Consider the following 26,294-nt stretch of genomic DNA (forward strand, 5'->3'; position numbering starts at 1 on the left):
ACCATTACAACATTGTAAAGCAATTTTCTTCCAACTAAAAAGTAAATTTAAAAAAAGAAAAAAATTCCCACCAAAAAAAAGAGTGGAAATTTAGATATTATCACACGTAGAGGACAATCATTTAATCATCCGCAACTCTGTAAGGTCCTTCCCAAATCTTCCTGAATGTTAAAATTCTGACAGAATGATCCATCAGGTATCAAATATTCTGTGCTATATTTAGATCTGAAACATTTTTATATTGATAAAAGTTGTTTAATTCATAAACAATACAAACACTAAAAACTGCAACAATAGTAGTAAAAAATGGTCTTTAAAGTTATATAATGCTTACTGAACATTATTCTTACTATAAAGTACTATAATTATTAAAATAATGTGGCACTTATATAAAAACAGGTCAGTGAAAACAAAGGCGAAATCATATGTAGATGACAGTACCCATAAATATTTAATAAATGATGACTTGGTTATCACAAGTCAACAGAAAAGGAATGGAGCCACTGACAGCAGGAAAATTAGGTAACTTCAGACTATCGTGGGAAATCAAGTGAAAGCTTCATCTTTTATAGTATACCACAACAAATTCCATCAAGATTAAAAAGTCTGTAGATTCCCTGATGGGGATAAACAGTCAAACTGCAGGTCATATCTACTTAGAAAGTGGGCTGCTTATTGTCCTGATACATTAAGTGTTTTAAACCACAAGTTATCTAATAGAGGATGACAAAATAAAACATCTTAAAGTTTTAGGAGTTACAGTGATCACATCGGGATGGAGATTAAACTGAGTATTTCTGAACTTATAAAACTTGATTTAAATATCTCAACAGTATCCTCACCACGCTTGCATGCAAGGTAAGTTGCTTCAGTCGCGTCCGACTCTGTGCCATCCCATGGACGGTAGCCCGCCAGGCTCCTCTGTCCACGGGATTCTCCAGGCAAGAACACTGGAGGGGGTTGCCACGCCCTCCTCCAGGCCATCTTCCTGACTCAGGGATCAAACCAACATCTCTTAAGTCTCCTGCACTGGCAGGCAGGTTCTTTACCACTAGCAGCACCGCTTGCTTACCATAGCAAGTATGTAAATCAAACTACTTACCTTCACATATTCCAGTGTTAAGAGATCTTCCATTGTGTTATCCAGTGTTGTAATCAAATAAACTGGTTTCTTGTTTTCATCTAAAAATAATTTCTCAAATTATTCTTTCATAGAAAAACTAATAGGAAACAAATGCAGGAAATATTAACAATTATAGAATTGGAAAAGAAGTATTTCCTGTATTAGTTCTGAACTCTGATCTCTGTATTACTCAAATCAGGTGGTCTTTCTTCCTTTATTTTAAAATCTACAAATGTAATTCCATCTTATGATTCCCTTTTCTTATGCCACACTACAAAAGATTATCTTACCTTTCTAAACTTAGATAGGAAGTTAAGTAAGAAAAAGTAGCAATCAGATAGAGAAAACAATGTTTATGAGGAACAATGAAAGGACATGAAGCGATTCTGGTCCTGAATCACAGAAATAGTCAGAATCTCTAAAAACGACTGTATACAAAAAACATCAGATAGTTGATGAGAAATAAGCTGTTATGTGTATTAGTTTAGATTAAAATAAACTTGAGTACCATATTATCAGTCTTTACAAATTATATTGTAGCTTCTGCTTAAAATCTAAGAAAATAATCAAGGAAACTGCTGAAGAAGAGTATTTTGTGTCAAGTCTTTATAACCATCATTAGCAAATTACTTATGCCTTTGAAATCAATAACAAGATACTGGAAGATAGGACTACAAACCAGTCATACTACTCATGAGGGAAAAAATACAGTGTATTTCCACAGAACCCTCCAGATTTAAGTTCATTAGTATTTAAGCTAGCCTTCTACTGCAGATGCTAATCACATTTCAATCCTTAAAAAAGTCCCCACTTTTTCACACATTCATTCATTCACTGAACAACTATTTACTGATTATTTACTTTGTGTAAGAAATATTGTATTCGCTTCTTCCTACTCTTTCTAAGAAAACATAAGCAAATGTATTACACAAATAGGGGAACTGTTAGTTGTATATCCTGTATTATGTATGCAAGGGTTATCTTACCCTTTGCTCTTAGGGAAACAAACAATTATAAAAAACAAATATTAACAACTTCTGTAATACTTCTGGATTACTGCAAAGCACTATCAAGTTGGCTCATTTTTCAACTGTCAGAGCAAACTTTCTTGATGTAAAAAGCATAATAAGGCAGAATTCTGTTTCTTGCATGTATGATAATTTTTTCAGGAAGAGATAATCATAACACAATTCACCAGATACAAGTTCTGAAGGGCCACAGAATAAGTGTAGTGTATGGAACTAAAAATGTGTAAATCATTTCCAATAACTAAGTTTTCAGGCCACAATACTTAATCTGCTTCCCAACATACAGAGATCACATTTAATCCAGGGCTCACAGAAAAGGGGAAGTTTCGTTATAACAGTTAACAGACATTTTTTGTCTGAGAATGAGTTCCCACAGAAGATGACACTTTCAAATCCTTGATATGTATACAAGCATATTCTTCACCTTTCTTATTCCCACAGAGAGTTCAGCTTAAGTTTTTAACTCCCTTATTTTAGTATCAGTTCACCACAGGGTGGTAGTGGGGTGGGGGAGGGGGGGACTCCTAAATGAGTTCGAAAGATTTCACAGGATAGCTTCCATTTAGAGGGAGAGGGTGGGAAGATTTGGGAGAATGGCATTGAAACATGTATAATATCATGTATGAAACAAGTCGCCAGTCCAGGTTCGATGCATGATACTGGATGCTTGGGGCTGGTGCACTGGGACGACCCAGAGGGAGGGTATGGGGAGGGAGGAGGGAGGAGGGTTCAGGATGGGGAACACATGTATACCTGTGGTGGATTCATTTCGATATTTGGCAGAACTAATACAATATTGTAAAGTTTAAAAATAAAATTTTAAAAAAATAAAATAAAAATTAAATAACTTATAAACATTAAAAAAAAAAAAACAACAATCAAAAGGGAATTTCCTGACAGTCCAGTGGTTAGGACTCAACACTTTCACTGCCAGGGCCCAGGTTTGATCCCTGGTCAGGGAACTAACATCCTAAAAGCCACAAGGCCATGCCCATCTCCCCCTCCAAAAAAAAATTTTTAACTTTAAAAATTAAAAAAGACCCAATTTCCAACATGAATAATAAAAAAAAAGACCCAAGTATATACTGTCTGCTTAAAAACCCACTTTAAATACAAAAGTACATATAGTTTCAAAGTAAACAGATGTTGAAAACCATATTATGCTAACACTAAAAGGAAGAAAGCAAGGATAGCTATGTTAATTTTCAGACAGAGCAGACTTCAAGGCAAGCAAAAGTTGTAAGGGATAAAGAAAGGCATTAAATAATGATAAAGCAGTCAATTTTCCATGAGAATACAACAATCCTTAAGGTGTACTTATTGAACAATAGAAAGGAAAAAATGATCATAATGCAAAGAGAAATAGATGAACCCACTACCTTATTAGAACCCTTCATACTCTTCTATCAGAAATGAAAAAATATATATAAAATATATATATATATATATATGTATAATATATCAGTAAGGACATTTTCAGCTCGGTAACACCATCAAATAACTGGAGGTAATGGATGTCTAGAGACTACTTCATCCAACAAGAGCATAATATTCATTCTTCTTAAGCTCACGTGGAATATTTACCAAGATCAACCACATTCTGAGCCACAGAACACAGCTTAGCAACTTTTAAAACCAGAAATCATACAATGTCTGCCTTCAGACCACAGAAGAATGAAAACAGAAATCAGTAACAGAAAATTAGTTGGAAAATTCCAAAATATTTGGAAAATAAGTAACACATTTCTAAATAACACATGACTCAAAAAAGAAATCTTGAAGGAAGAGTTAAAAACACTTGAAATTAAATGAAATGTCCATGCTCTAATTCCCCCAAATCTGAGAATATGTTATCTCATATGGTAAATGTAACATTACAGAGGTGATTAAGGTCAAGATTAAGGGGAAATGACCTCTGATTATCCAGATGCACCCAATCTTAATTACCTTAGTTTTTAGAGTGGAAGAAAAGGTTAGCGAGACTACAACATAAGAAGGACCTAACACCTCATAATGGTTCTGGAATACAAAAAATTATTCGCAACGATTCAGAGAGGCCTGTAGGAGCTAAGCCCAATCTACACCTTATAAGCAGTAAGAAAATGGACTCAAATCAGATAAAACTGATGTCCTGCCAACACCTGAATGAAGAAGAAAACAGATCTTCCCCTACAGCCTCCAAAACAGAAGTCCTGTTGATAGCTTGACTTTTGCCTATTGAGACTTGTCAGACATCTCAGTTACACAAATTTAATAAATTTGTGGTAAACTGTTGTAATATCAATAGAAAACTATTTCATATTTTAGTATTCATTAAGTAGATTTAAATTTCACCATTTTTCTTAATGAAAAAAGTTGTCTTCATATCCCTCTAGCCTACTCCTTAGATCAAAGTATAATATGAAAGTTGAAGACTAACTCATAATATGTCTTTGATAATATCAAATGTACTGACTAAATGTCTAGAGAATTTATATCTAGAAGCTAATCAAATATTAAAATTAATTTTTTAATTAATCTCAGATATGCAGGTGACACCACCCTTATGGCAGAAAGTAAAGAACTAAAGAGCCTCTTAATGAAAATGAAAAGAGGAGAGTGAAAAAGTTGGCTTAAAGCTCAACATTCAGAAAACTAAGATCACAGCATCTGGTCCCATCACTTCATGGCAAACAGATGGGGAAACAGTGCAAACAGTGACAGACTTTATTTTTGGGGCTCCAAAATCACTGCAGATGGTGACTGCAGCCATGAAATTAAAAGACGCTTACTCCTTGGAAGGAAAGTTATGACCAACCTAGATAGTATATTAAAAAGCAGAGACAACAAAAGTCTGTTACTTTGCCAACAAAGTCTGTCTAGTCAAAGCTATGGTTTTTCCAGGAGTCATGTATGGATGTGAGAGTTGGAAAGCTGAGCGCTGAAGAGCTGATGCTTTTGATATGTGGTGTTGGAGAAGACTTTTGAGAATCCCTTCGACTGCTATGAGATCCAACCAGCCCATCCTAAAGAAAATCAGTCCTGAATACTCATTAGAAGGACTGATGTTGAAGCTGAAACTCCAATACTTTGGCCACCTGATGTGAAGAACTGACTCATTTGAAAAGACGCTGATGCTGGGAAAGACTAAAGGCAGGAGAAGGGGACGACAAAGGATAAGATGGTTGGATGGCATCACTGACTCAATGGACATGGATTTGAGTAAATTTCAAGAGTTGGCGATAGACAGGGAGGCCTGGCGTGCTGCAGTCCATGGCGTCGCAAGGAGTCGGACACAACTAAGCGACTGAACTGAACTAAATTATTTTTAAAAACAGAGATACTTACCAAAATAATCTGGACATTTTAAGCAGACCTCTTTCAAAAAGGCATTTGCTTTCAAATCAAATGTTCTAAGCTCAATATCTGTGCCCAATCCTAAGACATTAATTTCTACCACGGGTAGTTCACAGTCTCCAACAAGGTGACAGAACTGAATCAAAACCTAGAAAAGAAAGAAAAAAGAAACAACTATCTAACACACACACAAAAATATTTACGCAGATGGTGGCCATATATGGATATATGAGGTATACATATGATATAAATGATATAGATTTCAATTTAGGAGAGATCTTATACATATAAAATACATGCACTAGGCAAATTATCTTCAATAAATATATACTGAATAGTAATAATACATATAAACTCTTAATTATTTTTTTAAGTGAAAGAGGATTTATTTAAACTTTCCACAGACAGAATGTGGTCCCTCTCAGAAGGTGAGGGTGGCCAAATCTTTAATTATTAAGGAAATTAATCTTCAAAGGGGAAGAAGAATCACAAAGTAACATCTGGATTGAGCTTAAATAGGATTAAAACAATGTCTATTAGTAATAAGACTATATAAATAATCTGTGAATAGCAGAAATGACCAAAATTTAAATAAGCCATATTAATTTTACTACGGTACATATAAGGCATACCTCTGGCACTTCAAATCTTATTTTATACTCAATCATATTTTTAAAACAATCTGGTTTCTGAAGATTTTTCTGTTGAGGACTTTTAATTCTAGATGGTGATTGAAGAGGCTCTTCCAATGGACTACATGGTGCATCAAAAAACTCCTCATCTGAATCTAAATACCACAGAACATTTTTTAAGTCAATAATCTACAGGACTGATTTAATAATAAAATTTTAATAATTTATCTGAAATAAATATGAACACTACAACACTTCTTCAAAAAACTGAAATGTCAGTTTTCAAAAAACTGCAACATCAAAATAAAAAGAAAAGAATATAGAGATTATAGCTGCAAAAATAAATTCTTAATGACAAAATGTATCAAAAATTACAAAATGCAATCTTTAGAATAGGCATCTTTAAAATCAATAGTCTAAAAACTGCCAAAGAAAATTTTATAGCAAATGCCAAGGCCAATTACTACCTACATGATGAATACTCAAAGGAACATACTAATATGCTCACTCTATCTGGAGAGCAAAACAGAACTTAATTACAAACTCTGAAACAGTAAAAGCAGGGGGCAGGCCCTGCAGTTTAAACAGAGAAACTAAGATTAAGCACTATTTCACATATGGACAACTATTTAGCCATATATATGATAATAAATTTTTTAAACATACTTTAAAGGGTCCAAAATCCAGTCAAACTATTAAAAGAAGGTTTAAGAGAAACTAAAACCATCTAATATATCCCTAAAAATATAAAATTGAATATAAGGATAGATGATCTCACAAAAACATTTCCTTCCCCTTCCCACCAAGCCTGATCACTACAGAGAAAGGTAAACATTCTCTAGAAAACTGAGGATCAACATGGCAATTTCTGTTATTTAACATTTAGCAATTTTTAAACTCTTAAAAATAGTAAAATATATTTATTTTTCTTTCCAGTGTGGCCAAAAAAACCTGTATTTCATAACAAAATATTTACAAGTCTTCATAGGTGAATGTATATATTAAGGCTTGATTATTTTCCTTTAATAAGTGAAAATAAAATGTGAAAAGTTAAAAAAAATTACTATAATGAAGATCTCCAAAAGCTAAGTAACAGGTTATAAATTAGACACAAACTTTCATGGGTTCTTTTAGATCACAATAGGATAGAGAAGATTAAAACTTACTAGTGGTCCTTGTTACTATGGGATTCAATTGTTTTTTGAAGCTTATTTTTAATTGAAGGAAAATTTCTTCACAATATTGTGTTGGCCTCTGGCACACATCAACATGAGTCAGCCATAGGTATACATGTGTCCTCTTGGTCTTTAACCTCCCTCCCACCCTTCCCACCCCTCTACATTGTTACACAGCCCCAGTTTGAGTTCCCTGCGTCATACGGCAAATTCCTTTTGGTTACCTATTTTACACATGGTAGTGCATATGCTTCCATGTTACTCTCTCCAGAAAATCCCACTGCAAAAGGAATTTAAGTGAAATTTTCTAGATAACATGCATATCTACTATTGCCTGAAATTGTTTATGTGGTCTCCAAATGAAAATTATTTTTATAATCTATTTATAACAAGGAAAATTTCCTAAAGTAGCTTCATTTTACCATCTTCAACACATGGAATTTCCAAAAGAGGAAATTTCTTCTGTGACATCTGTGATGTTCCCAAAGAAGTGGATCTTTGAACCTGGAAGAAAAGTTAATTCACTCTCAACTGGTACATAGACTTTTATTGTAAGTTCTAGGACGACTGTGACAACAAACACACACACACATAAATCTGAATTAACTGGAAAAATTCCAGTCTGAACTAGAAAATTTGTAAATGTAAATTTAAAGAAGTGCTTTTACAATTTAAGGCTAAATATAAATTTCACAACTGTTACAATCATTTCCTCGTATAGGAAGAAATCATAGATATATCTTAACATCTTACTAAATAAAGGAAGCCACCTCTATGGCATCCACAGGAAACAACCAAAGTCTCAAAATTTAAAGCCTCTGTGGTTAGGGAGCCTGTACTTTTATTTTTAATTTTTTAAAGATATTTTAGTAAATTACTTTTCTACTGTCCTGAGCCAAGTAGAGCATACAAAAAATATATAATTCATTTGAAAATGTTAATAATAAAAGATACCCCTGAATCTTCCATCCAGGCCAAAACCCAAAATAGTACCAGATACTTACCTAGAAGCATCTTATGTGCTACTTTCTTGATCACATTCCCTAAAACTGATTTATTTTATTTACTTGTTTTTAACCTTCTATGACTGATTTTATAAGTAAAATATTATTTAACCTGTTTCTTTCTAAACTCAGAAAGAGGCAATAATATTGCATACATTTTCCTGTGACACTGTTTCAACAAAATATTCTTTAAATTTTATCCATATTGATACTTTACTCATTCTTACTGCTATACATTGATGAATATAAACCACTGGTTATTTGTCCATTACAATGTTGGCAAATACTTGTGTGGTTTAGATTTTTGCTTTTACTCACATTACCAGTATAACCATCATTTAACACATGGGCTCAAATGCAAGATTTTCTATCGTGTATATATCAGAGTGGAATTTTATATATTCACTTTAATAAGTACTATCAATATGTTTTCACAAGTGTTTATAAGACATTATATGATGTCATCAGTAGATTAGTGTTTGTATGGCTCCACTTCCTCATTAACATTTAGCATTCTCAGACATAATCTTACTGGCATTTTCACCCTAGTTTTAATTAGAATTTCACAAATATAGTTACACATGGTTCATGGATTGTTTCTGCTTCTCAGAATCGTATTCATTTGGCGGAAACATTTTTACTGAAATATAATCTACTGCATATGAGTATGTAATTTAAGTATAAAAACTAAATTTCAAAAAGAAAACACACCCATGCACCCAAAATTCAGATCCAGGAACAGAACATTACCAGCAACTCAGAAGCTGCCCTCAGAGTCCTCAATCATCAGGCATACCACCACAAAAAGTAACAACTCTGCTGCCTCCAATTTCAATATTGAATGTTTTGAAGTTTTTTACACTACATTCATTAAAGAAGATTTTGTTTTATGAGGTGAATAATAAAACTGAACATCTTTCTTGTCTGTTTGCTCATTTCTTATTGGATTCCTGGTCTCCTTACATATTTTGGATAGTCTTTCTCTTGTGGCTCAGATGGTAAAGAGTCTGCCTGCAATGCAGGAGACCCAGGTTCAATCCCTGGGTTGGGAAGATCCCCTGCAGAAGGGAATGGCAACCCACTCCAGTATTCTTGCCTGGAGAATCCCATGGACAGAGGAACCTATGGAGCTACAGTCCATGGTGTTGCAAAGAGTCGGATTCGACTTAGCGACTAACAGCTTTTCTAAGTTGTATGGGTTGCCAATATTTTTCCCAGTTGGATGGACAGCCTTTTTTCATTATTAACAGTATCATTCAAAAGGCAGAAAATTTTAGTATCTAGGAATTTACTTTTTTTCTCCTATATTTGTACCTATTTATCCCAAGACACTTTTATCCACCACAAGAACTCAAAGATTTTCTCTGTTTTTGAAGGTTTTCAAACTTTACACCTTTGGGCATTTACATTAAGTCTCTGTTCCATTGCAGGTTAAATTCCATGTTTGGTATATGTTACAGGCTGATGTTCACTTTTTCCCCACATGGAAATCTAATTATTTTAAAACAATTGTTGAAAAGACTTACTTAGTTGCACTGGAAACTTTGTAAGAAATAAAATATATACATTAACCATATTGTTAATTTATTTCTGAATTCTATTCTACTTTAGTTATCTTTATGTCCATTCTTACGCTGAAACAACACTTTCCTGAATAAAGCAGCTATAAAATAAGCCTTGAAATCAAATATTAGAAACCCACCAACATTATTCTTATCCAAATTTTTTGGCCAACATATGTTCATGTATTTCCATATGTGTATTATAATAAACTTGCTAACTTCCAAAAGAAAAATCTGGTATTTAGATTGGGACTGTGAGAAATCTATAGGGTTTTGAGAGAACTGTCATTTTAAGAAGGTCAGTCCTCCAATTCTTAACTGTATCATTCCACTTATTTAGGTCATGATCAATTTTTTACAGAAATGTCCTGTAGTTTTAGATTCACAGGTCTTATTATTCCTTTGCTACACTTTTCCTAATTATTTAATTTTTTAATGCTATTACAAAAGGAATATTTTTCTTAATTTGATTTTTAGAAACAACTTACTATTTACATTGATGATATAGACTGCAACCGTGACAAATTCGCTATTGCTAGTTGTATTTTTCTACATTCCTTAGGACTTTTTGCATAAATGATCATATCATCAGGAAACAGTTTTACTTTTCCCTTTCTATTCTGTCATTATTTCTCTTAAGTTACTGCAGAAGCTAGAATCTTCAGTATGAATTTGAATAGAAGTAGTGAGAAAAGCCATCATTCCTGCACTATCCGTGATATTACAGGGGAAGCGTTCAGTCTTTTTCAAAATAAACTTTATCTTAGTTTCCTAAATTGATGGGGCGCCCTTATATTCTCAGTTTGATATCATGAATGGTTGTTGGATCTTATCAATGCTTTTTCCTTGTCTACTGAAATAATCATACATTTTTTATCCTTTATTCAATAATTGAATAAGTGTACTTAACACTGATTGGTGAACTATTTTTGCTTTCATGGGATAAATGCTTTCCTGGGTGTTTTAAAGTATCGTAGTATCTAATCTTTTTAAAATATCATACTATTTGACTATAATATTTGCTAAGTATTAATATTTTAAAATCTATGTTAATGAATATATAGATCTGTAATTTCCTCATAATTCCTCTATCTAGTTACAACAGCAGGGGAACAGATGCAAAGAAACAAAGTGTGGCCTATGCACAGAGGAAAATAGCAGACATAGTTCAAGCAGAAGCAAAGGCATCAGATTTACTGGGGGAAAAAAAAACGTTAAATAAATTGTCTAAAATGTTCTCAGAGAGCTAAAATGAGCCATTGAGAAAGAGATAAAGGAAACCAGGTGAATGTTACAACAAATGGAAAGTATCAATAAAGAGACAGAAATTATAAAAAGAAACCAAGCAAGTTCCAGACCTGAAAACTACAATAACTGAAAGAAAAAATACATTAGAGAATTTCAAAAGCAGAGTTGAGCTAGCAGTAAACATGTGCACACATCAGTCAAAATTATTAAAAAAAAAAAAAAAGAAAAGAAACAAAGGATAAAGAAAAATGAACACAACCTAAGGGGCCTGTGAGATACCATAATGTAAGGTGATGTATGCATTATGAGAACACCAGCAAGAAAAAGACGAAGAGAGGGCACGAAAGCATATCTGAAAAAATAATTACCAAAAATGTGCCCAAATATGATGAAAAACTGGGACAGAGGAGCCTGGCAGGCTACAGTTCATGGAGCCGCAAAGAGTTGGACACAACTGGGCAACTGAGCAAAGCACTTACATAAACCTAAAAAATCTAAGTTTAATAACTGAAAGTAACATATATTCAAATACATCCACTCCAAAACATATTATCATCGAACAGCTGAAAGACAAAGTAAGAAACTTGCAAGCAATAAGAGAAGTGAGCTGCCTATGTTAAGACTCTCAGTAAACTATTAAAAGCTAATTTCTTACCAGAAACCATGAAGGTCAAAAGGTAATGGAAAGTCATATTTGACACCAAGGATTATGTGTCTGGCAAAACTATCCTTCAAAATGAGAGAGAAATTAAGATATTTCCAGACAAACAACAACAACATAAGGAGTGTATCATCACTATACTTGTCCAATAAGAAATCCTTGCCAGAGCCCTTTAGGTAGGGAAAAGAATACTAGATAGTAACTCAAAGCTATATAAAGAAGAAATCTCCAGTACATATAATTACATGAATAAATAAATAAGGAGATGTTGTATTCTTAGTTCAGAGTCACCTTTTTCATTTCCTGTACACTTAAAAGAAAACCATAAGAATAATTATAACGACACTACTGAATACACAATGTATAATATGGAAATTGTGACAATACCACAGGAAGTACAAAGCTGTACAAAAGTTTCTGGCTGCTTTGCAGTTAAACTGGTATTAACTCAAAACACAGTTTATAAATTCAGAATGTTAAAAGAAAAAATTTCCTAATCAGTAATGACTTTAATGCTTAATATTTTACTTATGTATTTGGTATCTGTACAGGTGTCTCTGACCTCATCTTTATCTCTGTATTCTTACTGAACTGCAAAATTCCTAAAGGATAAGACTTGTATCTGTTTAACTCAATTTGTACACTATAGGCAGAGCACAAGCATCAAATGAACATCTGGTATAGTTCAATAATGACAAACACAAGAGAAAATCAAATATAAGTCAACAAGAGACATTAGAAAAAAGCAGATGAAAATACAAAATCCCTTATTTTAGGATCATGCTATATATAACTTGTAAAATCTACTTCTTCAAGTTTATATATGAGATTATATTGGTTTTATTACTTAAAACAAGAGAATTTCAATGAGTCACAGGAATAAAATACAAAGTAAAAGTAACAAATATTTTGGACTCTTAGACTAAAAAAAAAAGATCAGTGAGGACAAACAAGAAGTGAAGAGGAATGAAATAGATTTACATTTCACTACTCTGATTTTCTCTTCATGTTAAAAAAAATAAAAAAGGCAAAACATTACCTTTTAGTCTTATTTGGATCAACTGGAAATGGGTAGTGGACTAAAAAAGCATTAAAAAAGCTCATTAAAACAAAAGGCGCAAAAGAACAATAACCAAACCACACTTGTATGGTTACTTCTAATATGGAAGCATCAGGGGGTAATAAAAGCACAATTGCATCCTCCTCAGTTCAGGGAGACACAAAATGGCACGGAAAAAACATCTTATCCAATTAATCCAGAAACCTGTAAATCTCCATGACACTTTTGGAAAAGTTAACAGGGACATGAGTTTGAGCAAGCTTGGAAGTTGGTGATGCACAGGGAAGCCTGGCGTTCTGCAGTCCATGGGGTTGCAAAGAGTGAGACACAACTGAATGACTGAACGGAACTGACCAGATTTAGTCCAGTATTTAGCATGGCCATTTCATGGCTGAAAATACATGGCGGTGGCGGTTCAGTTGCTAAGTTATGCCCAACTCTTTTGATCCTATGGACTACAGTCCACTGAGCTCTTCTGTCCATAGGATTTCCCAAGCAAGAATACTAGAGCAGGTTGTCATTTCTTTCTTCAACCAATGGCTTTAAATATCAATGGATGGAACCATCCAATCAAAAGGAACAAACTGACAAAATGGATGAAAAAAAATTGGATCCAACTACATGCTGTCTACTTTGTTGTTATTCAGTTACTCATTGTGTCTGTTTGTGACCCCATGGACATGGACTGCAGTATGCCAGGATTCCATGTCCCTCACCATCTCCTGTCACCATGCTGTCTACTAGAGATTCCTTTTAGATCCAAATACACAAATAGAAAAGTGAAAGGACTGAAAGAAGGGACTCTATGAAAACAGTAATCACAACAGAGGACCATAAAGAAGGTTGAGTGCCAAAGAGTTGATGCTTTTGAACTATGGTACTGGAGAAGACTCTTGAGAGTCTCATGGACTACAAGGAGATCAAACCAGTCAATTTTAAAGGAAATCAACTTTGAACATTCACTGGAAGGACTGATGCTGAAACTGAAGTTTCAATACTTTGGCCACCTGATGCAAAGTGCCAATTCACTGGAAAAGTCCCTGATGCTGGGAAAGACTGAGGGCAAGAGAAGATGGGGCAACAGAGGATGAGAGAGATGGATGGCATCACTGACTCAATGGACATGAGTCTGAGCTAAGGCACAGGAACCAGAGGTCAAATTGCCAACATACGCTGGATCATAGAAAAGGCAAGGGAATTCCAAAAAAAAACAGCTACTTCTGCTTTACTGACTACACTAAAACTGTCACATTTGTTTATACTCAAGACTAATGAGAACTGAGAAACAACATTTAACGCTGGTGGGACTAAACATTTGTAATCAAAAAGCAAATTTGGCAAAATTCATTAAAAAATAAAATTCACATATTTCACTCAACAATACCACTTCCAGAAATGTATCCAATGGATAAAAAAAATACTCAAATATATGTATAAGAAAGTTCAAAGCACTGATATTTTTTATAACTAAAAATATAACAAAATAAAAGCCCATCAAAAGAGAATTACATTATACAAAGGATGGTACACTCACAAAATTTAACACTGTACCACCATTAAAAAAAAAAAAAGGCATATCTTTATATGCTGAACAGGTAAATATCTCCAAGGTAAATAACATATGTTAATAATGGTGAAAAAAGATTTAAAACAGGAAGTATAATTATCCCATTTATGTAAATTTTAAGAACATTATAATATAAACATATATATATGTATACACATAGATACATATTTGTACATGTGTGTATTAACAAAAGCTATAAACATTTTCAAAAAACTAGAGAAGCAGAAGTTAACCACCAAGGAAAGGGATTAAAGATCGGAAAAGTGAAGAAAGGTAGACACCATTTTACACTTTTGTTTACTATTTGCATCTTTAACTATTTTATCATTTTCTCTTTCAAAACGTAATTTTAAAAAGTCTATTACGGATGAACTGTTTCACTCCAAATTTCTGTGGTTACACATACTCTTTGTGAAATCTGTTTTTAAATTCTTCTTTCATTAATTTTGAAAATACATTACCTGAGATGATTTGACAGGCACATTTACTTCAGTTGCAGGTGAGGGTTTTGGAATGCTTTCAATCAGTTCCAAAATCCCTTGCAGTTTTTTATCTGAGATTCGTAAAGAAATTAATGGTAAGTTTCCATAAATCTTGAATCTGTTTCAAAAAGACAGAAATCACTATTTAAAAAATGACTATTCATCTTATATTATCTAAGAATAATCAAATGTGATATTAAGTACTAAAAATTATCTACACGGTCCACGGGACAAATTATTTCACAATCTAAGAATTCCCATCATTTTTCCAATCTCATCAGCTGAATTAACAACATTATATTTAAAAGGCTTATTTTCTATTGTTATTATGTTTACTGCTAAGTCACTTCAGTCGTGTCCAACTCTGTGCGACCCCATGGTCTGCCGCCTACCAGGCTCCTCCGTCCATGGGATTTTCCAGGCAAAAGTACTGGAGTGGGGTGCCATTGCCTTCTCCAATTATGTTTACTATCCTTCTATTATTTTGTCAATGCCAGTTGACAATTACTACTTGTAAGTGTTTATTACCAATAGGCATTAAGGAAAGCAGTTGATATGTAATACAATAAATAATTCTCACAATCTATGAGGCAGAAATGTATTTCTGCTCCCTGTTTCTTATAAGTTCCCATATATACATGGTTCCTAGCAGGAAATTAGGTTTGGCAAGTACAAATTACCTGTCCAAGAGATTATATATTTAAAACCAGGTTTAAAAGTCAGATCTGAATGAAAAATCACAATCATATAGAGAAATATGTAACAAAATTCAACACCCATTCATGATAAGAACTCTCAGTAAATTAGAATTAAGAAATATCTTGCAAAAACCTACAACCAACATCAGCCTTAACAGTGAGAAACTGAACGTTTTCCCAGCAAGACTGGGTACAAAACAAAGATGTCCCTCTCACTAGTCCTTTTCAACATCACACTAGAAGTCATGTCAATGCAGTAAGCCAAGAAAATAAAATTTAAAAGTATACAGATTGGTAAAGACATAAAACTGTCTTTGTCAACAGACAACATGATCATCCTTGTAAATTATCTATTAAAACATTCCTGAAACTAATAAGCTAATATAGTATAGTTGTACGATATAAGATTAATATAGAATAGTGAACTGCTTCCCTATATACCAAAGGACAAGTACAATATGAAATTAAAAATACAAGAACATTTATATTAGCATCCAAAGAAAGTAATACTTAGGCATAAATCTAACAAATACAAAATTCATAGGAGGAAAACTGTAAAATTCTGATAATAAACAACTAAATAAATGAAGAAATATTCCACATTCAAGGGTAGGAAAATTCAATACTGTCAAGATGTCAGTTAATCCCCAACTGAGCTATAGATTCAATGCAATCACAATCAATATCCCATGAAGTTATTTAATGGATATGGACAAATTGATTTTAAAATTTATATGGAGAGGCAAAAGACCCAGAACATATTAGTCAACATAATACTGAAGAAGAGCAATGTTGGAGGATTGACATTCCCTGATTCAAGACTTACTCTAAAGCTACAGTAAGCAAGACACTGTGCTACTGTCAAAACAATAGACAAACAGATCAATGGAACAGAATAGAGAGTGCAAAACAGACCTCCACAAATACAGTCTGAATCTCTGACAAAAGAGCAAAGACAAATAATGGAGCAAAGACATTCTCTTCAACAAATGGTACTGAATAAACGAATATTGAAATGCAAAAACATTAATTTATACATAGGCTTTATACCTTTCACAAAAGCCAACTGAAAGTGGACCACAGACCTAAATTTAAAACCCAGTACTATAAAGCTCCACAAAGACAAATCAAAGAAAACTTAGATGACCTTTTCAGATACTTTTTAGATATCACTTAATAGATACAATGCAAAGGCACAATTCATGAAAGAACTAATTGATAAACTGGATTTGGTTAAAATTAAAAAACTTATGGAACTTCCCTGACAATTCCTGGTTCTACTGCAGGGAGCAAGGGTTTGACCCCTGTTCAGGGAACTAAGATCCTATATGCCACAGCCAAAACGGAGAGTAATGAATTAAAGAAAAAAAAATTTAAAGCTTCTGCTCTACAAAAGACAATTCCAAGAAAATTATAAGACAAGCTACCAAGTGGGAGAAAATATTTGCAAAAGAAAGATCTCATAAAGGAACACTATCCAAAAAGTTCAATACTACTCAATAAGAAGGCAATCTAGTTGAAAAATGGGCCAAAGATCTTAACAGACACCTCATCAAAGAAGACACACAGACAGCAAATAAGCAAAGATGTTTCACATTATATACTATCAGAGAAATACAAATCAAAATAAGAATTACTGAGATACTACTACACACCTACCATAATACTGACAACACTAAATACTGACAACACTAAATAATGGCAAGGATGTGGAGCAGCAGGAACTCACAATCACTGCTGACAGCAATGCAAAAGGGTATAGCCACTTAGAAGACAGTCTGAAAGATTCTTATAAAACTGAAGATGCAGAGCACATCATGAGAAACGCTGGACTGCAAGAAACACAAGCTGGAATCAAGATTGCCGGGAGAAATATCAATAACCTCAGATATGCAGATGACACCACCCTTATGGCAGAAAGTGAAGGGGAACTAAAAAGCCTCCTGATGAAAGTGAAAGTGGAGAGTGAAAAAGTTGGCTTAAAGCTCAACATTCAGAAAACGAAGATCATGGCATCCGGTCCCATCACTTCATGGGAAATAGATGAGGAAACAGTGGAAAGTGTCAGACTATTTTTCTGGGCTCCAAACTCACTGCAGATGGTGACTGCAGCCATGAAATTAAAAGACGCTTACTCCTTGGAAGGAAAGTTATGACCAACCTAGATAGCATATTGAAAAGCAGAGACATTACTTTGCCAACAAAGGTCCGTCTAGTCAAGGCTATGGTTTTTCCAGTGGTCATATATGGATGTGAGAGTTGGACTGTGAAGAAGGCTGAGCGTCGAAGAATTGATGCTTTTGAACTGTGGTGTTGGAGAAGACTCTTGAGAATCCCTTGAACTGCAAGGAGATCCAACCAGTCCATTCTGAAGGAGATCAGCCCTGGGATTTCTTTGGAAGGAATGATGCTAAAGCTGAAACTCCAGTACTTTGGCCACCTCATGTGAAGAGTTGACTCATTGGAAAAGACTCTGATGCTGGGAAGGATTGGGGGAAGGAGGAGAAGGGGACGACAGAGGATGAGATGGCTGGATGGCATCACTGACTCGATGGACATGAGTCTGAGTGAACTCTGGGAGTTGGTGTTGGACAGGGAGGCCTGGCGTGCTGAGATTCATGGGGTTGCAAAGAGTTGGACACGACTGAGCGACTGATCTGATCTGATACTCTTACCATATGATCCAGCAATTTTGCTCCTTGATATTTACCCCAGAGGAATTTAAAGTTCAGTTCAATTCAGTTTCACATCCATACATGACCACTAGAAAAACCATAGCCTTGACTAGACGGACCTTTGTTGGCAAAGTAATGTCTCTGCTTTTGAATATGCTATCTAGGTTGGTCATAACTTTTCTTCCAAGGAGTAAGCATCTTTTAATTTCATGGCTGCAGTCACCATCTGCAGTGATTTGGGAGCTTATGGGTATTTATTCATAAATTTATCCATAAATCCATGGATGTCTATAACAGCTCCTTGATATTTACCCAAAGGAATTTAAAGTTATGTCCCCATAAATCCTATGGGGATTTATCCATAAACTTATCCATAAATCCATGGATGTCTATCATAGCTTTGCCCATAAATTTATATGAATCAAGTTTATCCACAAAAATTTTATATTTCAGTTTTATAGCTAAACTTGGAAGCAACCAAGATCTCCTGCAGAAGGTAATGGATAAACACCCTGTGATACATCAGATAATGGACTATTATTCAGCATTTAAAAATTGAGCTATCAAGTTATGAAATGATAGGGAGGAACCTCAAATGCATATTACTAAGTGAAAGATGCCAACCTGAAAAGTCTTTCTCCTCTATAATTCCATCTATATGACATTCTGGAAAAGGCAAAACTATGGACACAGTAAAAAGATCAATGCTTGCTAGGGCTTGTGTGATAGAGGAGGGATAAAACAGAAGACTTTTTAAAGCAGTGAAAATGCTCTATAAGATAAAGTCTATATGATACCATAATGATGGATACATGTCACGCATTTGTCCAAACCCATTCAATGTACAACATCAAGAGTGAAATATAATGTAAACTACAGACTTTGCCAACAAAGGTTCATCTAGTCAAGGCTATGGTTTTTCCAGTGGTCATGTATGCATGTGAGAGTTGGACTGTGAAGAGAGCTGAGAGCCAAAGAATTGAGGCTTTTGAACTGTGGTGTTGGAGAAGACTCTTGAGAGTCCCTTGGACTGCAAGGAGATCCAACCAGTCATTTCTAAAGGAGATCAGTCCTGGGTGTTCATTGGAAGGACTGATGCTAAAGCTGAAACTCCAATACTTTGGCCATCTCACGCGAAGAGTTGACTCACTGGAAAAGACTATGATGCTGGGAGGGATTGGGGGCAGGAGGAGAAGGGGACGACAGAGGATGAGATGGCTTGATGGCATCACCGACTCGATGTATGCGGGTTTGGGTGAACTCTGGGAGTTGGTGATGGACAGGGAGGTCTGGCGTGCTGCGATTCATAGGGTCTCAAAGAGATGGCCACGACTGAGCGACTGAACTCACCTGAACAGACTTTGGGTAATTATGATGTGTCAATGTAAGTTTGATCTGTTAATGTAAATCTAACAAGTTTGCCACTTGGTGAGGGATGTTGTTAATGGGGAAGGCTATGCATGGATGGCTCAGTTGGTAAAGAATCTGCCTGCAATGCAGGAGACCCTGGTTTGATTTCTGGATCGGGAAGATCCACTGGAAAAGGGATAGGCCTTCCCACTCCAATAGTCCTAGGCTTCCCTGGTGGTTGAGCTGGTGAAGAATCCACCTGCAATGCAGGAGACGATGGTTTGATTCCCAAGTTGGATGATACCCTGGAGGAGGGAACAGCTACCCACTCCAGTATTCTGGCCAAGAGAATTCCATGGACTAGTCTATGGAGTCGCAAAGAATCGGACACAACTGAGCATTTTTCATTTTCATGCATGAGTGGATGCAAGGGGTATAAGGACAATCTCTGGAGCTTCCTATCAACTTTTCTGTGACTCTGAAACTGCTGCAATATGAAGAAAATCTTTAAAAACAAAACCACTATGAGGTACCATTTCACGCCAGTCAGAATGGCTGCAATCCAAAAGTCTACAAGCAATAAATGCTGGAGAGGGTGTGGAGAAAAAGGAACCCTCTTACACTGTTGGTGGGAATGCAAAGTAGTACAGCCACTATGGAGAACAGTGTGGAGATTCCTTAAAAAACTGGAAATAGAACTGCCTTATGATCCAGCAATCCTACTGCTGGGCATACACACCGAGGAAACCAGAATTGAAAGAGACACATGTACCCCAATGTTCATCGCAGCACTGTTTACAATAGCCAGGACATGGAAGCAACCTAGATGTCCATCAACAGATGAATGGATAAGAAAGCAGTGGTACATATACACAATGGAGTATTACTCAGCCATTAAAAAGAATACATTTGAATCAGTTCTAATGAGGTGGATGAAACTGGAGCCTATTATACAGAGTGAAGTAAGCCAGAAAGAAAAACACGAATACAGTATACTAACGCATATATATGGAATTTAGAAAGATGGTAACAATAGCCGTGTATACGAGACAGCAGAAGAGACACTGATGTATAGAGCAGTCTTTTGGACTCTGTGGGAGAGGGAGAGGGAGAGGGTGGGATGATTTGGGAGAATGGCATTGAAATACGTATAATATCATACATGGAACGAGTCGCCAGTCCAGGTTCGATGCACGATACTGGATGCCTGGGGCTGGTGCACTGGGATGACCCAGAGGGATGGTATGGGGAGGGAGGAAGGAGGAGGGTTCAGGATGGGGAACACATGTATACCTGTGGCGGATTCATTTTGATATTTGGCAAAACCAATACAATATTGTAAAGTTTAAAAATAAAATTAAAAAGAATATATTAAAAAGAGACTGATGTCAAAGACAGAATAAATTTTCATTCACAATTTTTATCCCTCATTTTTTAAAACGTACTTTTCAGTCAAACACAATGACTGCTAAAAATATATCTGAATTCCTTGAGAAAGTTATACCTTTCATTTATCTCTAATAGTGTAAGTATTTTTAACTAATCCAATACATCCTAATTTAATAGGTACACATTATGGATCCATCTCATTAATGAACCTAAACTTATTTTCAATTTCTTTTAGTAAGGCAGCTGAACAACGTGAAGATGACAGGTGCCAAAATACTACCCACCAAATAATAAGAGGATTTCCTTTCATTTGCCTTAAACTTTTTAAGTTCAAACTTCAAAGAAAGTTCCCTGATACTTGTAGAGTTCTAGGATTTAATGTAATGTCATATCCACTTTATACTGCCCACATTACAAAACTAAAATCAAATGCTTCTTAGATTTCATCTTTCTAAATCATTATAGTTTCTGCCTGTGATTATTTCAGGCACACATCTCTGGTCCTAACTTATAGCCATTTTAGTATCATAAGGATATGAGTACAAAGAGCTTTCCTGGAGGATTTTTCCTTTTGTTGGTTACGTAATGCACTGAACCACAGTTTGGCAAAATATGGCCATGGATTAATCCAGCATGTTGCTTATTTTTGTAAAAAAAGTATTCTGGAATACAACTATACATATTCATTCTGTGCTGTTTACAGCTGCTTTCATGCTAAAACACCAGAGCTGAGTACTTGTGACAGACAATACAACTTCAAGCTTAAAATATTTACTATCTGGCTCTTAAAAGAAACAGTCTGCTTAGTGTCACATTGAACTAATCTTTCACATACTCTTGATTCCATTATCTATATAAAGACATCTTAATCAGCTACTTTAATTTCTGCTATGCTATACATATTCCCTATATTGCTGCTGCTGCTGCCAAGTCACTTCAGTCATATCCGACTCTGTGGGACCTCAAACGGCAGCCCACCAGGATCCCCCATCCCTGGGATTCTCCAGACAAGAACACTGGAGTGGGGTGCCATTGCCTTCTCCTATTTCCTATACTACAGGACATAAATTCTCCCTCATCATATATTTATAGAGAAATCTAAAGCAAGGGACGTTAGCCATTTCTTCTGTCAGTAATATCATCTTTTTTGGTACCCTGTAACATCCTAGATTCTAGCACACTTAAGTAAAATGCTGGAAAAAAACTTTATTCATAACCATGTTTACAACAGGAAATCACATGCATCTTTGACTTCTCTCATGTACTGACTAACTTTAAAAGAAATATCAGACAATAGTAAATAGGCAGGAGAACATCTAGAAAGGAACCCAAAGAATGTAAGCCTTGCATCTAAAATTAACCTACACCTAATGCTTGATTATACAAAATAGCAAAATGTATGGAATGGTCTTCTTTCCTTCTTTCTCAAACCAAATCCTGGTATTCTTCTACTTTAAGACTCTCAGAGTCCCAGTTTGATATTTTCAATTAAGGAAGTATAAGAGAATGAGAGTTAGTAAACTGTACAATGTTTCCTAGAGAATAGAATTATTATAATTTGAAAGGCAGGAAAAAAAAAAAAAAAGTACACAGGTTTCTTTTAAGTCTCTTCCCTTCACATGGCCACCATAGTAAAACAGTATGAAAAAGGTCCCTAACACAGCATATGCAAAAGAGACCAAGCTATCACTACTTCCTACTATCCCTCCCACCCATACTTCAGGCACAAAACCTTGACCACTACTATATGAACATTCTCTTGTTGCCTCTCTGATAACAATTCCCCTTAGACTGTCTACTGTCTGGTAGCTGTTAGATGTGTCTTTCTTTACACTTTTAAGTAGATCTGTAGCTGAGGTTTGAATGTTTGCAAGGGAGAAAAATTACTGGTGGAAAGAAAAGGTGAAAGGGCTAACTAGCTATAGTCTAAAACTATTTAGAACTAAATCAGTTAAACAGCCCAGCCTAACTCAATAGATAAAATCAACTATTACTATGATTTTTCATTCTAACTCCACCTTTTATTTCCTACAGGATTTAAAAGACAAATGCATGAAAATAACTATAAATCTATGATAATGGGTATAAAATATACAGTAAGGATATAATTTCTGACATCAATGACAAAATGGAGGGGGTTGAGCAGTAAATAGTAGTTTTTGTATGCAATTAAATTAAGCTGATGTCAATTTTAAAAAGATTGTCAACTTTACAATGTTACAGGTAATCTCCATGAAAATAACTAATAAAAAATTACCTATAGAAGATGTGTATCTGGAAAAGAGAAGGGCATCAAAACATGTCAAAACAAGAAAATCAACTAAACAAAACAAAGGCCAAAAATGAGGGAAAAAAGGGACAAAAAAGCTATAAGACACACAGAAAGTAACAAAATGACTTAACAAAATTAAACTGTTTATCAGTATTTATTTCAAACATAATGGCTTAAACTTCACAAAGATATAAACTGACAGAATGGATTTTTTAAAAAACAGATCAAACTATATGCTTTCTGCAAGAGACTTACTTTAGATCTAAGGACACAAACAGCTTGAAAGTGAAAGATATTCCATGCCAATAATACCCAGAAGAAAGCAGAAATGGCTATAATAAGATCACTCAAACCAGACTGGTAGGTCAAAACCTATAATTACACAAAAGATACTGTACAATAAAAGGTAACTTCATCAAGAAGATATAATAACTAGAAATGTATACACACCAAATATCAGAGCTCAAAACTACATGAAATATTGATAGAACTGAGGAAAAAATTCACTCTACAGTTAACATGAGACTTCAAAACCTACTCCACTTTCAATAACTGACAGAAGAGCCAGAGGAAAGATCAGTAAAGAAATAGAGGATGAAAACAATACTATCAACAAACATAAACAGAATACTCCTCCATCAACAGCAGAATACACATTGTTCATACATGTACACAGAACACTTTGCAGGACAGACCAAATTTTAGGTCCTAACACAGGAGTCAAAATTTTTTTAAAGATTGAAATCATAGAAAGTATCTTTTCAAATCACAATAGAATGAAACTAGAAATCAACAGCAGAATGAAAAATGTAAAATTACAAATATGTATAATTTAACACATTTACTGTTAAACAATGAGTCGAAGAAGTCACAAGGAAAACAAATCTATTGAGACAACTGAAAATCAAGATTATGTACAACATACCAAAATTCATAGCATTAAGCAATAACTATACCGAGGGAAATTTATAGCTGTAAACATTTATACTGAAAAAGAAAGATCTCAAGTCAACAACACAACTTTATATCTTAAAGAACTAAAAAAGGAGCAAACTAACCCAAAAGTTAGCTGAAGTAAAGAATACAGATCAGAGAGAAATAAAATAGAGAATTTAAAAATAATTGAGAAAATCAACAAGAGTTGGTTCTTCAAAAAGATGAACAAAACTGAAGAATCTTTAGTAAGATTAAAGAGAGAATCAACTAAAATCAGAAATGAAAGTGGGGACATCACCACTAATTCTACCAAAATAAGAGGGTTTTTATGCCAACAAATTGGATAACCTAACGTGAACAAATTCCTAGAAACACAGACCAATCAACACTGAGTTTTGAAGAAATAGAAAATCTAGATAGATCTATAACTAATATAGAGAGTGAATCACTAATCAAAAATCGCCTAAGAAATAAAAGCCCATGATCAGATGGTTTCACAAGTGAATTCTACCACACATTTAAACATTTAAAGAAGAAACACACATTTTTCTCAACCTCTTCCAAAAAACTGAAAGGAAAGGAATACTTCCTAAGGCATCTTAAGGACAGCATTACTGATACCAAAACCAGACAAAGATACTACAAGAAAAAAAACAAAACTACAAACCAATATCCCTTATGAACACTGATGCAAAAATCCTCAAAAATAAGAGTAAACAAAATTCAACACCATATTAAAAGGATTATACACCATGACCCAGTAGGACTTATCCCCACTGGGATAAGGAATTCAAGAGTGGTTCAAACATGAAAACAGATCAACGTAATACACCACATTAACAAAACGAAAGGACAAAAATAACATCTGATCATTTCAACTGATGAAGAAAAAGCATTCGAAAATTTTAACACATTTCCCTAATAAAAATACTCAAAAATTATAAGCAGAAGAAAACTAACTCAGAATAATAAAGGTCACATATGAACAAACTACAGATACCATACTCAAGGAAAAGATGAAAAGCTTTTCTTCTATGATCAAAATAAAGGATGCAAACTTAAATTGACTTTATTCAACATAGTACTGGAAATTCTACCCAGAGAAATTAGGCAAGAAAAAGGGAAAAAAAGGTATCCAAAGTAGAAATGATGAAATAAAATTGCCTCTGTTTTAAGATAAAGTGGTCTTATATGTAGAAAGTCCTAACAATTTCATACATACACACACACACACAGAACTTATAAGCAAATTCAAAGTTACATAAGATAAAATCAACTCAAAAAAGTCAACTGAGTTTCCATTTATAAAGAAATTAAGAAAACAATTCCATTTATAATAGCATCAAAAAGAATAAGCTTAATCAGGGAAGCAAAAGACATAGTGAAAAGTACAAAATAATGTGGAAAGAAATAAAAGATACAAGTAAATGGAAAAATAGCTTGTATTCATAGATTGGAAGACAATGTTAACATGTCACAACTAAAAACACCTGCAGATTCAAAATCTCAATGACATCTGTTGTAAAAATAGAAATATTCATCTTAAAATTCATGTAGAATCGCAATAGACTCCAAGTCACCAAATCAATGTAGAAAAAGATTAACATTGGATGATTCACGCTTCCTGATTTCATTATTACAAAGCTACAGTAATCAAAACAGTGTGTTACTAGCATAAAGACAGACACAGAGACCAAAGGAACAGAACAGAAAGCCCAGAAATAAACCCTCACATATATGGGCAAATGATTTTCAACAGGGGTTATCAAGACTACTGAACAGAGAAAGAATAGTCTTTTCAACAAATGGTGCTGAAAAACTGCATACCCACATGCAAAAGAATAAAACTGATTGATTACCTTATACCATATCCAAAAATTAACTCAAAAAGATTTCCTAAGAGTTAAAGTATAAAATTCTTTGAAAAAATATATAGGAAAAACTTCAGGACACTGGATTTACTAATTTCTCATTTGACACAAAAGCACAAGCAACAAAGATAAATTAAACTTAATCATACTTTAAAGCATTAGTGCATCAAAGGACATATTAAAAGATTATAAGACAATACAGAAACAAAAGAAAATATTTGCAAC

At 34.4% G+C, this 26,294-nt stretch overlaps 1 protein-coding gene across 3 annotated transcripts in view; it reads right to left on the reverse strand.

Annotated features, from left to right (window-relative positions):
* VPS13A (vacuolar protein sorting 13 homolog A) overlaps positions 1–26,294 on the reverse strand; it is a 283,496-nt gene that overhangs the window by 153,873 nt on the left and 103,329 nt on the right. For all 3 annotated transcript variants that reach the window (XM_005892982.2, XM_005892984.3, XM_005892985.2), the window contains exons 23-27: positions 14,858–14,996; positions 7,717–7,798; positions 6,120–6,274; positions 5,479–5,635; positions 1,103–1,182 (exon numbers count right to left, since the gene is read on the reverse strand). In XM_005892982.2, the coding sequence (XP_005893044.1) occupies positions 1,103–1,182; positions 5,479–5,635; positions 6,120–6,274; positions 7,717–7,798; positions 14,858–14,996 (613 nt within the window). The remainder of the gene's footprint in view (positions 1–1,102; positions 1,183–5,478; positions 5,636–6,119; positions 6,275–7,716; positions 7,799–14,857; positions 14,997–26,294) is intronic.

Source organism: Bos mutus, chromosome 8 (genome assembly GCF_027580195.1).
Source record: "Bos mutus isolate GX-2022 chromosome 8, NWIPB_WYAK_1.1, whole genome shotgun sequence".
In the NCBI taxonomy this organism is placed as follows: Eukaryota; Metazoa; Chordata; class Mammalia; order Artiodactyla; family Bovidae; genus Bos; species Bos mutus.